The 15,852-nt window shown below is 49.7% G+C and overlaps 1 protein-coding gene across 1 annotated transcript in view; it reads left to right on the top strand.

The window, feature by feature from the left end:
- mmp28 (matrix metallopeptidase 28) overlaps positions 1 to 13,040 on the top strand; it is a 98,969-nt gene extending 85,929 nt beyond the window's left edge. Inside the window, exons 6-8 of the mRNA XM_048557234.2 lie at positions 7,269 to 7,418; positions 9,282 to 9,449; positions 10,301 to 13,040. Of these exons, the coding sequence (XP_048413191.2) occupies positions 7,269 to 7,418; positions 9,282 to 9,449; positions 10,301 to 10,704 (722 nt within the window). The 3' untranslated portion in view covers positions 10,705 to 13,040. The remainder of the gene's footprint in view (positions 1 to 7,268; positions 7,419 to 9,281; positions 9,450 to 10,300) is intronic.
- Positions 13,041 to 15,852: the final 2,812 nt, after the last annotated feature.

Genomic DNA, 15,852 nt, shown 5'->3' with positions numbered 1-15,852 from the left:
CGAGTTGCCGACTGACCGTGCCCAAGCCCCATGGACTGGTCTTGGAATCTGCCCTTCACTTGCTGTGTTGGAATTCCCTGACCAATCCCCAGGACTGCACCCAGGACTGCTGACTACCAGGACAAACTTCCTTGTTTTGCTTCCATTCTTAATGGAATGGCAATAGAGCAGCACTGTGTGCTTGGTATCTCTGGCTGAGGAGCAAGGTGCAAAAAGGCAATGCAAGGCAGGGGTACTCTGAGCATCCAGGGTGGCTCAAAGTGAGAGAGCACTAAGGCAGCAAGCAAAGAGCTTGCAGATAGAGCCTGGTTCAGTGTACGAACTGGGTGTGTATCCTTAAGAGTAGAGAGTCCTTGATGCAGTATAACAGTGAGAGTTACCCATGCAGCTTGAGGTGCAACATTGAAGTCTCGTAAGATTGGAGATGCGCCATGATTGATCTTAGAAGCTGGCATGTGTCAAATGCAAATATTGGTGAATGTGGGATGGATGCCTCTAAGATGTCGGTGCCCACTGTCCAACTGGGAGGTCCTTTGGCCCAAGCAGGGAACTGAATCAACCAGATGCCCTCTTGGTTTCTATGTCCACAACCCTTGCTCACCTGGTAATATTAGTGAGGCGAGTGGGGCTGACAGTGGTGTGTTTAACAAGCACTAACTCCCCTTAATTGGCTACTCCCTGCCACCAAATGAGAAACTAGCCTCACTGCCTGTGAAAAGCATTGATAGGCTCCCGGTATTGAGATGGGCCTCACCGGACTTCTCATGGCATGCTCCCACTTGTCTCCCCACGGCCCATGTCACTCAATAAGACCCTGCCCATTGCCTTTACCTTTCCATTGGTCTATGTTTTCTTACTCTGCCCCATGTCTCGCTATGTACCCATTTTGGAAGAGGTGAAGCCCAATAACACATTTAGAGTCTAGATTAGACTCCCTACAGCGTGAAAACAGGCCCTTCGGCCCAACAAGTCCACACCGCCCCTTGAGGCATCCCACCCATCCCCCATAACCCACACACCCCTGAACACTACTAGCAATTTAGCATGGCCAATCCACCTAGCCTGCACATCTTTGGACTGTGGGAGGAAACCGGAGCACCCGGAGGATCCCCACGCAGACACTGGGAGAATGTGCAAACTCCACACAGACAGTTACCCGAGGCAGGAATCGAACCTGGGTCCCTGGCGCTGTGAGGCTGCAGTGCTAACCACTGAGCCACCATTATAAGGATTTACACCATGGAAACAGGCCCTTCGGCCCAACTTGTCCATGCTGCCCAGTTTTCACAATTAATCTAGTCCCATTTGCCTTCGTTGGGTCCATGTCTCTCCTTACCTGTCCCAGCCATGTACCTTTCCAAATATTTCTTAGATGACAAAATTGTACGTATCTCCACCACTACCTCTGGCAGCCTGTTCCGGATACTGACCCTCTGTGTGAAAAAGTTGCCCCTCTGGACCTTTTTGTGTCTCTCTCCTCTCGCTTTAAACCTCTGCCCTCTAGTTTTAGTCTCCCCTGCCCTGGGGAAAACCTATTGGCTATCTACCTTAGCTATGCCTCTCATGATTTTATAAACCTCTATAAAGTCATCCCTCAGTCTCTGATGATCTAGGGGAAAAAGTCCCAGCTATCCAACCTCTCCTTATAACTCAAACCTTCCAGTCCAGGTAGCATCCTGGTAAATCTTTTCTGTGCTCTTTCTAGGTTAATAATGTCCTTTTCTATAGTAGGGCAACCGGAACTGCAAACAGTGCTCCAAAAGTGGCCTCACTAATGTCTTGTACAGCCTCAACAAGACACCCCGACTTCTATATTCAATATCTCTGAGTTATACACAGCTAAACTTGAACTAGTTTATTTTATTGGCTGTCGGTCTGTGGTGCAGAGAGAGAGAGAGAGAGAGAGAGAACGGAGATTGGGGGCAGTAAGATATTGGATGGAGCACAGCTGTAGAAACGAAACCTCTGAAACTCTGTGAAAGCTTTCAAAAGAGAGTTATGAGAATTGCAGGAGGAGGAGGGGTGCAGGGGAGGTCACGTTCCTGAAGCAGGAGGAGAAACCTTCGAAATGGCACTGGAGTGAGTATCTGCCCTTTTCCAATGCCTTGTGAGAGATTCAGTGCTGCCGTGATCCATATTACATTTATGCCAATTATTTTAAAAACTGCGACTCTGGTTCTGTGCAGCCCACAAAGTCTGGTCAGTTTAACTGTGCCTTCCCCATTGTGAAACGGTGGCAAATGTCAGAACATAGGAAATCGCAGCAGGACCAGGCCATTCAGCCCCTTGAGTCTGTTCCTTCCTTCAATACAATCATGGCTGACCTTTGACCTCAATGCCATTTTCACTTGCAATCCCCATACCCCTGATATCTTTAATATCGAGCTATCAATCTACCTTGCAAACAGCCAACAATTGAGCCTTCACAGGCTCAGGTAGAGAATTTCAGACATTCCATGCCCTCTGATTGAAGAAAACCTTCCACATCTCAGTTTTAAATGGCCACATTCTGCTAAATCCCAGAGGGGACAGACCAGCTCTTCCCAGTCTCTTCTCAGACTAGAGTCACACGGCCCAATGCACAGTGGGAATTGGGGCCTCTGTGGTGACAGTGGCTGTGATCTGAGGTGAGGACACTGCTCTGTTGGAGGGCTGTGTGCTCTGGTCGTGGGAGTATTGTGCTGTGGACGGGAGCAGGCCCTCCGTGCTCAGGCTGGGGTCCTCTGCTCAGGCTGTGACCGGGGCAGGGCTGGGACCTTCCATGCTCGGGCCGGGGCTAGGGCCCTTCGACTGTGGTTGGGGCTGGGGCCCTCTGTGCTCAGGCTGGGGCCAGGGCAGGGCCCTCGTTGCTCGGGCCGGGGCTAGGGCCCTTTGGCTGCGGTTGGGGCTGGGGCCCTCCGTGCTCTGACTGGGGCTAGGGCCCTCCTTGCTCGGGCCGGGGCTAGGGCCCTCCGTGCTCGGGCCGGGGCTGGGGCCCTCCGTGCTCGGGCCGGGGCTGGGGCCCTCCGTGCTCGGGCTGGGGCTGGGGCCCCCCTTGCTCGGGCCGGGGCTGGGGCCCCCCGTGCTGTGGCTGGGACTGGGGCCCTCCGTGCTGTGGCTGGGACTGGGGCCCCTCCCTGCTCAGGCCGGGGCTAGGGCCCTCTGTGTTCTGGTTGGGACAGGGCCCTGTGTGCTGTGGTTTGGGGCCGGGCCCTGTCTGCTGAAGGTTGGGGCCGGGCCCTGTGTGCTGCGGTTTGGGCCTGGGCCCTGTGTGCTGCGGTTTGGGGCAGGGCCCTGTGTGCTGCGGTTTGGGGTCGGGCCCTGTGTGCTGCGGTTTGGGGCAGGGCCCTGTGTGCTGCGGTTTGGGGTCGGGCCCTGTGTGCTGCGGTTTGGGGTCGGGCCCTGTGTGCAGTGGTTTGGGGTCGGGCCCTGTGTGCAGTGGTTTGGGGCCGGGCCCTGTGTGCTGTGGTTTGGGGCCGGGCCCTGGTGTGCTGCGGTTTGGGGCAGGGCCCTGTGTGCTGCGGTTTGGGGCAGGGCCCTGTGTGCTGCGGTTTGGGGCCGGGCCCTGTGTGCTGCGGTTTGGGGTCGGGCCCTGTGTCCTGCTGTTTGGGGCCGGGCCCTGTGTGCTGCGGTTTGGGGCAGGGCCCTGTGTGCTGCGGTTTGGGGCAGGGCCCTATGTGTTGCGGTTTGGGGCAGGGCCCTGTGTGCTGCGGTTTGGGGCAGGGCCCTGTGTGCTGCGGTTTGGGGCCGGGCCCTGTGTGCTGCGGTTTGGGGCCGGGCCCTGTGTGCTGCGGTTTGGGGCCGGGCCCTGTGTCCTGCTGTTTGGGGCCGGGCCCTGTGTGCTGCGGTTTGGGGCAGGGCCCTATGTGCTGCGGTTTGGGGCAGGGCCCTGTGTGCTGCGGTTTGGGGCCGGGCCCTGTGTGCTGCGGTTTGGGGTCGGGCCCTGTGTACTGAGGTTTTGATGAAGCTGTTGCTGAGAGGGATCGTGGACCAGTTGCGGTGCTGGGGGCTGTGATTTCTGGCCCTGGCCCTACTGGTATTCTTTGACTCTCTTCTAAGAGCAGAAGTGTTCTTGGCAGGACAGTGTTTGTCCCTCGTTAGTCCACAGCATTAAAATTGATATCCAATTAATAAACCAGTAGCTGGTCATTAAGACTGGTATCTGATCACTAAAACCAGCATCCAATCATTTTAAAGTGGGATCTGATCAATAAAACGGTATCCAATCATTAAATCCGATCATTATCACATTGCCCTTTGTGGGATCTTGCTGTGTGTAAATGGACTGCTTCAAAAATACTTAGTTGGGTATAAAGTGCTTTGGGCCCTGATGAGGTTGTGGAAGGCATCACCTAAATGCAGGAATTCTATTTTCCTTTAACTTTGCCTATCCAGGGGCCAGCTCTGAGTTAGGCTACTGCACAGGGTTCAGTGAAGACAGTTTGACTTGTTTTTCCTGGCTGCACATTAAGAAGGAGAGCCAATGTTCAAGGTGAGGGAAGTCAGAAAAATCCCACTGCTAGGGGAGGTGGGCCCAGGCCTGCCTCTGCTGAAGGAGCTGATCTATGCCAGGCTTCAGGTTATGGTTGGACTGCTGGGATGAAGCACTGTGAGGCCTTGGAGCTGGCAAAGGTTTGACTCGGCCGTCACTATTGGCTCCTATCACTATCATCGAGCTGGATAGGAATTCCAGCGTGGAGACAGGATGTTTGTCCCAACCACTCAGTTCCTGATATTGTTAATCCCTTCATGTCTGTGCTAGTTCCAAATCTCTCTCACTCTGTTGCTGTCTCACCTCTCTCTTTCTCTCTCTCCTTATCTCTGTCTGTCCTCTCTCTCCCTTCTCTCTCTATTCTCTCTCTTCACTCTCTCACTTCTCTCTCTCATTTTCTTTCTCTCTCTCCTCTCTGTCACTCCTCTCTCCGCCCTTCTCTCCTCTCTGTTTGTCTCGTCTCTCTCCTGTCTATCTCTCCCTTCTTCTTGTCTCTCTCCTGCTCCCTGGTTCACCCCCTCTCGGTATCTTCTCTCTCTCCTCTACATCCCTGGTTCTTCTCTGTCTGTCTCTCCAACTCTCTCCCTCTTGTTCCTTAATCCATCTGGTCCTTCAGTGCAGATCTGACCCAGTTCTGTTCCAGTAATTTAAAACAGGAGGCCTCTCTGCAATAGAAAATACCCTCTATTTATCTCTGCTTAGAAACTTTTCGATTTAATTTTCTGTGCTTTAGCCTGTTCTCCTGCAGCTTTCTATCCCAGGGAACGGTCTGGTAGCAGAAGCATGCAGTCTAGTGAAGTACCGAAGGAGTACTATACTGTTGGAGTTGCTCACTGGGATGTTGAACTCGGGTCCTGGGCTGCTCTTTTGGGGAGCACTGAGCAATCCTACATTGTCATAAAAGAATTCACTCGGCTGAGTCCTGAAGGACAAGCGGTTGCCTTGAGTAAAGACTGATCAGGTTGAGTTTAGAAGAAGAGGAGGAGATCTTGAAGTAAGATGTAAGAATGTAGGGAGGTGAGGGATAAATGTTGAGGGAATGGGGTACAAAGTGTTAAGGGATACAGTTTCAGAATAAGAACTTTGCTGTTTCGGATGAAGACGAGGAGGAGCTTTTTTTTAATCTCAGAAAGTTGAAACAGCACCACAGCAGGCCATTCGGCCCCTCAGGTCTTCTCCACCATTCAATATGATGGCTGATCCTGTACATCAATGCCCTCACTCTTTCCACACACTCTTTAACATCTAAACAAATTATCAGCCTCTTGCTTTGAATACTCTCAGTGACCTGGCCCCCACAGCGTCCTATGGAAGGAAATCCCATAGGCTTGATGACTTTCTAGGTAAAGGAACTTTTCCTTCTCTCTTGAGACTGTATCCCTGCTTCTCGATTCGCTAACAAGGAGAAATACTGTCCCTGCATTCAGTCTGTCGAGCCCTATTGGAATTTTACACATTTCAATCCGTTTCCATCTACACTCTAGTGAATACAGGCCTAGACAGGATATTGGTTAGGTCACTTTCAGAAGACCGCGTTCAATGCTTGTCTCCCTGCTCTTGGAAGGATGTTGTGAAACTTGAAAGGGTTCAGAAAAGATTTACAAGGATGTTGCCAGGGTTGGAGGGCTTGAGCTACAGGGAGAGGCTGAATAGGCTGGGGCTATTTTCCCTGGAGCGTCGGAAGTTGACGCTGCGACCTTATAGAAGTTTATAAAATCATGAGGGGCACGGATAGGGTAAATATCCAAGGTCTTTTTCCCAGGGGAGGGGAGTCCAAAACTAGAGGGGCATGGGGTTAGGGTGAGAGGGGAAAGATTTAAAAGGGACCTGAGGGGCATTTTGTTCACAAAGAGGGTGGTGCATGAATGGAATGAGCTGCCAGAGGAAGTGGTGGAGGCCAGTACAATTACAACATTAAAAGGCATCTGGATGGGTACGTGAATAGGAAGGGTTTAGAGGGATACTGGCTAAACGTTGGCAAATTAGACTAGATTAATTTAGGATATCTGGTCAGCATGGATAAGTTGGATCGCAGGGTTTTTTTCCAAGCTGTACAGCTCTGTGACACCATAGGACAGTCCTGCTGTCTCTGGTATTAGCCCAGTGAACCACCACTGCATTGTCTTGTTAGTTTTGGAATTCTTTTCTCCAGAGAGCACTGGAGACCGGGTCATTGACTGTCTTTAATTTAGTGAGTTAGATGGACATTTTGCCCAGCAGGAAGGTGTAGGGTATGGTGTGGGTGTGGGAGCCAGCGCAGGAAAGTGTAGTTGAAGCCACAATCAGATCAATCATGATCTTATTAGAGCAGCGCTGAGGGCCTGAATGGCCTTCTCCTGCTCCTATTCCTTCTACCCTTACTCTGCCCTTTCATCTCTGCTGTGTGCTGATTCTAACTGGTCTCTGAGAGAGTGAAAGTCAGCATAGTGCCCACTGTGGCCGAATAGCCTGGTGGCTCTGTGGTGAGTGGCAGTGGCGTCGACGAGGTGTTGGTGGGTGGGGGGAGAGGCCCCCGGTGAAGTTGCATCTCAGGATAAATCCATCAGAGACAGCCTGGGAGCGTGGAGGAAGCTACCTGCGGAACTGGGGGCGGGTGGGGGGGAGCTGGTGTTAGTGTTTGTTGCAAAGGCTTCTGTTGAAGCAGACTGTGTGGTGGGTGTGTGGGATAATGTGGTGTTCCAGTCACTGCCTTCATTCATGCTCCGTACACTGAAACCCAGCCTGAAACTCCCCCAAGCCAAGTGTTGATTGAAGACTGTGAGCAGCCCTTCCCTCCATCTCTCTTTCTCTGTTTCAGGGGAACCACGCCATGATTCTATGCAGCAGCTGCCAGGAGAATTGTTCACCTTCTTCCAGAATCCAGCGGAACATGCCACGACTGGAATCCCATCGGATAGCCGTCTGCCTCCTTCCTACTGCCGGACCCACTTCGACACCCTCACTAAGGGTAAGAGCTCACCCTGCAGCAGGGTCCTGAAACCACTCTGTGTTCCTCACAGATTGACAGAGCGTAAAATGAAGTAGAAATCTAAAGCCTGCACCCAGCCAAGAGAAACCAGTGTCTCTCTGAACTCACATTGTCTCCCGGGGAAAGAAATAGAAAGGTTATTGTACAAAAACAATCACAGAAAACACTGGCATTCCTCAGTGGCTCTGTGCAGAGGGTAAAATGTATTCCACTGCAACACGCAATAAACAGAGCCAAGGGAAGCAACATGGTAATGCTGGGAACCGACTGCACTCCACACAGAGCCAGGGATGTTACTGCCCAGCACACGGGGACCATTGGTTACATCCGGCCTGAGGGTAACCATTCACCAAGTGAGGGACAGAGTATGGGGCAACCTACTGTAAACTGCCACATGCCTGTTACAACCACACTCGCGCACACACACACAGGCGCGTACACACACACACACACACACACACAGGCGCACGCGCGCGCGCACACACACACACAGGCGCACGCGCGCGCGCGCACACACACACACAGGCGCACGCGCGCGCGCACATACACACACACAGGCGCACGCGCACATACACACACACAGGCGCACGCGCGCGCGCACATACACACACACAGGCGCACATACACACACACAGGCGCACACACACACACACACACACAGGCGCACGCGCACATACACACACAGGCGCGTACACATACACACACACACACAGGCGCGTACACATACACACACACAGGCGCTCGCGCATATACACACACACACACCCATACAGACACACATGCACGCACATACACACTCACCCCCCCACACACACACACACAAACACACACACACGGATACAGACAGACACACCCACACACCTACACCCACACACCTACACACACACACACACACCAAACACACCAACAAGCACTCTCTGGACAGTAACACACATGCAAGTGTGATAGATTGATGAATATGCATCCATGCTCTACATATGTGTGACACTCACACTTGCAAACACACATTCAGAGATGCATACACGTGTGCAAACACAAAGACATATGTGTGTATACGCACATGTGTGGAACACACCTATAACTTAAGACATGTGTGCACTCATACATGGAGACCGAAATGAAAAGAAAGTGAACTGCCATCTAGTTGAAACAAGGGGATGGTAGAAGTGAGATTGGAATGAAACTAAAAGAGAGAAAAGGGTTAGGTTCCTCTGATTGTCAGAGCGTGTGAATGGAGGCTGGTTAAAGATGAGGTATTCAAACCTGACAAAGTATTCTGGATGTGAACTGAAAGTCTTCCATTTTTGCCGGATCTCTCACTATAACTTCAGCAAAAACACTGATGTGATAGCATAACCATTTTACACCATGTTACTGGGGATGTGTGCTGTTCCTGCTGTCACTCACTCAGTATCGGTTTTCCCATGGTCGGAAAGTTGTGGGTTTGAGCCCCCCCTTCAGAGATAGAAGGACTGAATCCGGGTGTATGGTCCGTGTCAGTACTGAAGGGTTGCTGCACACACTGACCTCTAACCAATACTCTGTCTGCCTTCTCGAGTGAATGTAAAACATCCCGCTACACTGCTCCACAGTTACAGATGTGGCCAATTCTTATCCCCAAGACAACAGCTTGAAACAGATAACCTGTCCTGAATCTGTGAAAGATATCGCAGAGATCTGGGGTTCGATCTTTGTCTTTCCTGACTTGCCACCAGTTTGACAGAGGAAACTGTCTCTGGGCTCTCTACAGCAGTGAGCCAGAGAAAACCATAAACACAACTGATAAATGTTCCGCAGAGCGGCAGTATTCTGAATGTGCTCCTGTTTGTTCGTCCTGCACAGACCTAAAACAAAATATTTACATATTCCGAGGAGCTGATTACTGGAAACTGTCAAAAGACGGCAATATAAAAGGACCTCTGTCGTTGCAGAAAAGCTGGCCTGAGTTGCCGTCAGCTATTGAGGCAGCTGCTGTGTCGGATAAGGAAGGGAAATTTTATTTCTTCAGAGGTAAAGTGATTCCAGCCCAATCGCGGAAAACCCTGTTAGATTGTGCTCAGCTGGATATTCTCAGGTCATGCAGTCACCCTGTCCCCCCGTCACCCTCCCCTCCATCACCCCCCCCCCACCCCGTGGCCTTCTCCCCCACCACCGTACCCCCGTCACCCTCCCCATGTCACCTTCCCACCCCCACCACCGTCACCCTCCACACCCCGTCACCCTTCCCCCCGTCGGACCCACTCCCCGTCACCCTCACCCCAGTCGCCCTCCGCGCTGCCGCCGTCCCCCGTCACCCTCCCCCGTCACCCTCCCCATGTCACCTTCCCCCTCCACCGTCACCCTCCACACCCTGTCACCCTCCCCCCGTCGGACCCCCTCTGTCACCCACTCCCCGTCACCTTCGCCCCCGTCGCCCTCCCCACTGCCGCCCTCCCCCGTCACCCTCCCCATGTCAGCCTCCCCCCGTCACCCTCCCCATGTCACCCAGCCCCCACCTCCTCCCCCCCCCCCCGTCACCCTCTCCATGGCGACAGTAACTCCCGGACATGAACACTGCACTGGCTCCTGCTGCTTGATTGGCCACGTGATCCTCCTCCTCCTACTCCCTCACTCCCCCACCCTATTCTCCTCCTCCTCTTCCCACACTCTGGTCATCACCTCGGGGGATGGATTGGTCAGTTGCGTTGACAGTGTTGAGGTGGCAGTGACCAAGCGGAGGGAGATGGGTGGCTGTGTGGCTGGGATGGGCACTAGTTTAGGGCAGAGCGGGGAGGCGGGAGGAAGAGGGTTTGTCCTCCATGCTGAAGTCAGGCCGGCCCATGTGCTGTAACCTGCCTAACGAATGGCTGTTTTCGGAGCAGGGGGCCGTTGCTGGAGGTATGCTGGGAATCGTCTGGACAAGGGCTTCCCGATGAAGGTCAAGGACATGGGTCTGCCCCGCCACCCGGATGCAGCTTTCTACTTCCGGCCACTGAGCCACGTGGTGATTTTCAAAGGGTCGAAATACTATGTCCTGAACGAAGAGCTGATGCAGGTGGAGCAGTACTATCCTCGGACACTCAGCGATTGGAAAGGCATCCCCATCGGCATCAACGGCGTCTTCACCTGGAATGAGAAGCGAACCTATTTCTTCAAAGATGAGACTTACTGGAAGTTTGACCACAGCAGACTCAAGGCGCTGCACCAGGGCAAATGGGCAAAAGAGCTGGAGTGGGCTGGCTGTTCTCGCAGGAATGGAACGGAACCTGGGACCCTGCAAACGTGACGCGAGCAGAACATGGTACTCCAACAGCGCTCCTTTCTGGAGGCGTGAGATTTTCCTGCCCTTGTGAAAACTAGTGTCTGGAGCTACAGCGCACCACAGGGAGAAAATAACACAATGAGAGGCTATAGTGGAAACCCAAACACAATGCAGGAGACCGCATACCTCTCTTTTATAGACGTGGGTATTATATAACTCAAGGCACATTCACAGGATATCTGATTCTCCTAACCCAGGAACATGAATGAACATTCACAAAACAGGCAGGGCAAATCCAGTACTGCATACACGTTGACACCCAGTAAGAGAAAAGGAAAGCGCACAGAAAGGGTAATTTTTGTACACGATGTTAACTCAACATTATCGCAGTAACACTGTTCTTCCTTGGGGGCTTTTCTCTCTCTGGTCGGTGCTTTGTAACTACAAATCTTAAATTTTTTTTATCAAGAGCCTCCCGCTCACTGAGTAGGCTTCAGACTAATCCACATCCAGTAACCTGCTGTGAAAACTCTGCTCACATTTTGACAGTTCAAACAAATCTTACAGCAGCGGCTCAGACAGCCTACAACGTTCTAAAGGATAGTTGATGTGCCGTATCTCGTAATGTTAATGCATCCATGAGGACATAGATGGGGAAACAGGTCCTTTGGCCTAACTCGTCCATGATGGCCAGGTTTCCTAAACTGAACAAGTCCCATTTGCTTTAAAATATTCCAGAATTCAGATCTGTCCCTTTGCAAAAACCTCTTCAGTTCCTACCTGGCTCATATCCTGCCTAACATATCTCTTCTTATTACAAAGTGACCATTAAATTATCCCTGCTGTCCCAATAGGAAGATGTGCATTGCAGCATGTGCTGGAACTATGCCAAAGTGCCAATGCGTCTGACCCAGTGGGAATTATTTGTGAAGTTAAAACTTCTCATAGGCCAATGTTTGGAACCCCCCCCCGAAAGTGTCTCCAACTCTAAGTTTGTGGCTTGACATACTTAGCTTAATAGTTCCCCAGGGAAAGATCTCCTGGTTGACTCTAAAGCTGACCTATCGACAACTCACCACTCACGACAGCCCCATCCTAGATTCGACCTCAATCCAACTTCTCACTATCTCTACCTGATCTCCCATGACCCGATCCTTCACTCCCTCTGTCACCTTACCCTATAGATTCGGAGGAAGGTATAGAGTAACCTGTTCACAAAAACGAAAATATAAATGATCCTACATGCAAGAATGAGGATATACAGCCCTCTACACAAGGATGATAGAATAAAGGTCCGTATATATTAGGATGAGGGTGTAGATATCCTGTACACAAAGATGAAAGAACAAAGTATCCTCTACATAGGGCTGACAGTATAGAGTACGCTGTAGTCAAAGATATGGGTATAGAGTAACCTATACACAAGGAAAAGGGTGTGGAGTATGCTAAACACAAGGAGCATATAGACTTGCCTATACATTGGGTTAGATTATAGAACACCTTAAATGCAAAGAGCGCACTGCACACAGGATACAGTATAATGGGTTGGAGCTACCTGACATTTCAATCCTCTGTGCAAATATCAGTGTATCATAAGCCAAACTGTAAAGACAGTATAGTGTTTCAATTCTTCAAAACAAAGGCAGAGGGAAAGGGCAGAAAATACAAGCTGAATTTTGTTTTGTTTCATTGGTAATTGTTTAAAATAACTTTACCTCACATCCTATTATTGGTTATCATTTATACTGTTATCTATACTGATATCCTATCCACATGTATTTGTATGGTGGTTTAACAGTAATTTTTGGAGCTTGCTGACAGTGCTGCAGATTGGGACAACGTCACAGAATCTTCCCTCACTGTTGCTCCCTCTATGTCGCTGGGGAGAGAGTTGAGGGTTGAGGGGGTGGTGGTGTCAGCTCTTCCTTGACGTATTTTCCCACGGTTTCATCACGTGACCCAGTGCCTCTGAGAGCCACACCCCCATCCTCCTGCCATTGGTGGCTGGACACCCATCCCCATGGGGGACTGCTTTCCAACAGCCAACAGGAAAGTGAAAAGTTGGTCTTAACAATCAGCCAATATGCTAATAAGCAAAATAGTAATTGACGACAGGAAAGGGAGGAAGAAACGTATGAGTTTTAAAGCCCGGATGATAACCTCCCAGGTTTGTTTGCAACATTGTCCTGAAAGTGTATCATTCATTCATGGAGACTCCAGGCCATTCCTGTGGAATAGGCTGACCTAAGGTCAGGATATGTACAGCAACACCGATGTTATCGTTTGCCCTTTTTGCTCAACAAAAGTTTTGATGAGGCTGTGTATTTATGTTAATCATTCTGAGCTGTAATTAAACCAAAACTGCCTTCTAAGGATGCCATTTCTTCTGCTTCTTATTTAGCACTCAATGAGAACTGCAACCGATCAAACAATGAACCCAATCACTCATAATCATAGTCACACAGCACAGGAACAGACCCTTTGGCCCAATCAGTCCACAGCGAACATAATCCCAAACTAAACTTGTCCCAGTCGCCTGCTCCTTCCCAATTCATGTCCTTATCCAGCTGTCTTTTAAATGTTGTAACTGTGCCCAAATCCACCACTTCCTCTGGAGGTTCATTCCACACACAAACCTCCCACTGCGTAAAAAAAAATGCCCCCATGCCTCTTTTAAATGTCACTTCTCCGAACTTAAACGTGACCCCAAATCCCTCGTCTTAGGGAGAAGACACCTATCACTAACCCTATCTGTACCCCTCATACTTCTGGTACGGTCACTTCTCAATCTCCTATTCTCCAGTGGAAAAAATCCCAGCCTTGCTTTATAACTCAAACCCACCAGTCCTGGCTACATCCTGGGAAATCTCTTCAGAACCCTTTCCAGCTTAGTAACATCCTTCCTATAACCAGGCACATGTATAACTCCCCTTCATTTCCTGAACATATCTTTGATTCCTGCATTACAATCAATCTTTACTGTGTATTGCTGATAGAAGCCATGCTTTTTCAAAGCTATTTATCTTACACCCAGGATAATTCACAATAATAATGTGAAGTTTTAAATAGAACAGCATTTTTAAACTGTATAAGCAAATTGTGGCATGAAGACTTTGGTAGAGATGCTGCCCTTGGAGAATGTACCAGTTTGATGATGGCTGACTGCCAAGCTTTGTTTAAATTTGAACCAGGTAGGTTGACTCTGATTGGCCAAGGCCCTGAGGAATGAACCAATGAATAGTTGTTACCTGTTTAGCTGAAACAAGCACAATGAGTGCTCATGTCTGCAAATACGGAGCCACGCATTCATATATGTAGCTTCCAGTTCATGTAAGTACACCACATTGTTAGCCCAACTGGCAGTTTAAATTGGTTTTCAGTGTAATTCTTAGCACTCCTAGGATTATTCAACAAATGCTGGCCAATTGCAAAATTACATGCAATGTTGGACACTTAACTTCGTCAATCTCAAGCAAGCCCCATTTTACTGTTAACCAAATAGTCTTAGTTTTGCACCTACTCTCTAATATTGGGATCATCGTCATTGTCCATTTACTTTAGGAGCCGTGTCTTCTCTTTCTGACCTGCCAAACCCTCCAAGCAGCCAATGCGTTCCATTGTTGTCGGGTCTGCTAAGTTTTGGCATTTTTCTCACGTTGATACTGTTGCTCATTCAATTTAATTCCAAACCCTCTGCTGTGTGTATGTTCCCAGAAATCACAGCATGCTACCATCTAACTTGTGTCGTTAGCAGCCTATAAACTGCAGCATGATGAATCAATGGGAACAATAGGATACAGGGACCACAGCCATTGCATTATAGTCATTCGTTTGTTTGGAGCAAGGCCTTTAATTACAACCTTAAACAAGGCTGTTCAAATGGTTGTGATGGAACAAGGTGGGTACCAGACATTACTGCTTTCAACCCCTCTATAACCCCTCTCTTCAAGATTTAAGATCAACGCCAAATAGTCAAATAAAATCCATTAATCATTATCACAGTTGTTCACTCTATTCGTTTCAAATACTGTTTGACTTCCAACAGTGATGGAAATGGGCGTGGTGTTTTCCCAGGAGCTTGCTTTGTAACGTCTGCCAGTGTGCAATACTGGCTAAGGGCTGTCTGAGATGGTTTGCAGCCACCAATCCACCTTTGCCTTTGCTTTGTCTTGGACCTATCTGATGGCCAGTGGTAGAGGATTTAGCACCGTTCAGTATCTACAGAAGGGGCTCTTTATTAGTTAACAAGAAGATTTATTGCACAATAGCAACAAGTACAACTACATTCGGTCAGGTATCATTACTGGGACCTTGGGGACCTGCTACGGACAGACGTTCTCCCTCCAAAAGCTCAAGCCAGCAAGCATGCCACATCAACAATGGATCTTACTATTGTAACATGAACACCTTCAGAACCAGTCCCTTAAATCTTCCCATGGGACATGGGTGAAATAAGTGAGCAGGCAAAACTGTGACAGGGAGAAATTAGTGCTGGGAAGCGTGAGGCCATCTACATTAGACCCATCAATTCTGAGGTGTTTGTAAATGATGCGAGGTTAGGGACTGCAGAGGGCCAGGGAGAAAATGAAAAATCAGGTTAAATGTCCAGTTAAATATTAGCCTTTAACTGAAAGGGACTGTTGTTCCTGCAGTTGGGTAAAGTTCTGATTCAGATCCTATTTAGAATTCAGTCCAGACTAAAGTATCCGTGATGTTGGAGGTGCAGTGCAGATTTTTCTCACATTCATTCATGAGATATGGTCATTGCTGACAGGCCAGTATTAACTGACTCTCCCCATTTACCCCTGAGAAGGTAATGCCACTTATTGAACCAATGCAGTCTATGTGATGCAGGTCTGCCCACAATAGCGAGGCAGTGGGTCTAATGCTGCTATTGCGAGACTGTTACTTACTCCTGAGATTCTGGGAACCTGGGTTCAAATCTGGCCACTGCAGATGGTGGAAACTGAATTCAGTAATGAAAAAAATCTGGAATTATGCGTCATGAATCCATTGTTGAGGGAAAAAGCTCATCCGGTTCACTAATGTTCTTTAGGGAAGGAAACTGCCATCCTTGCCTGGCCTACATGCGACTCCAGCAGTGTGTCTTTTAGCTGCCCTCCAGGGATCGGAAATACATGGTCAGGTAGCCAGCGATGCCCTCATTCTGTG

This window comes from Stegostoma tigrinum, chromosome 27 (genome assembly GCF_030684315.1).
Source record: "Stegostoma tigrinum isolate sSteTig4 chromosome 27, sSteTig4.hap1, whole genome shotgun sequence".
Classification (NCBI taxonomy): domain Eukaryota; kingdom Metazoa; phylum Chordata; class Chondrichthyes; order Orectolobiformes; family Stegostomatidae; genus Stegostoma; species Stegostoma tigrinum.
This window is presented reverse-complemented; position numbering and strand designations above follow the sequence as displayed.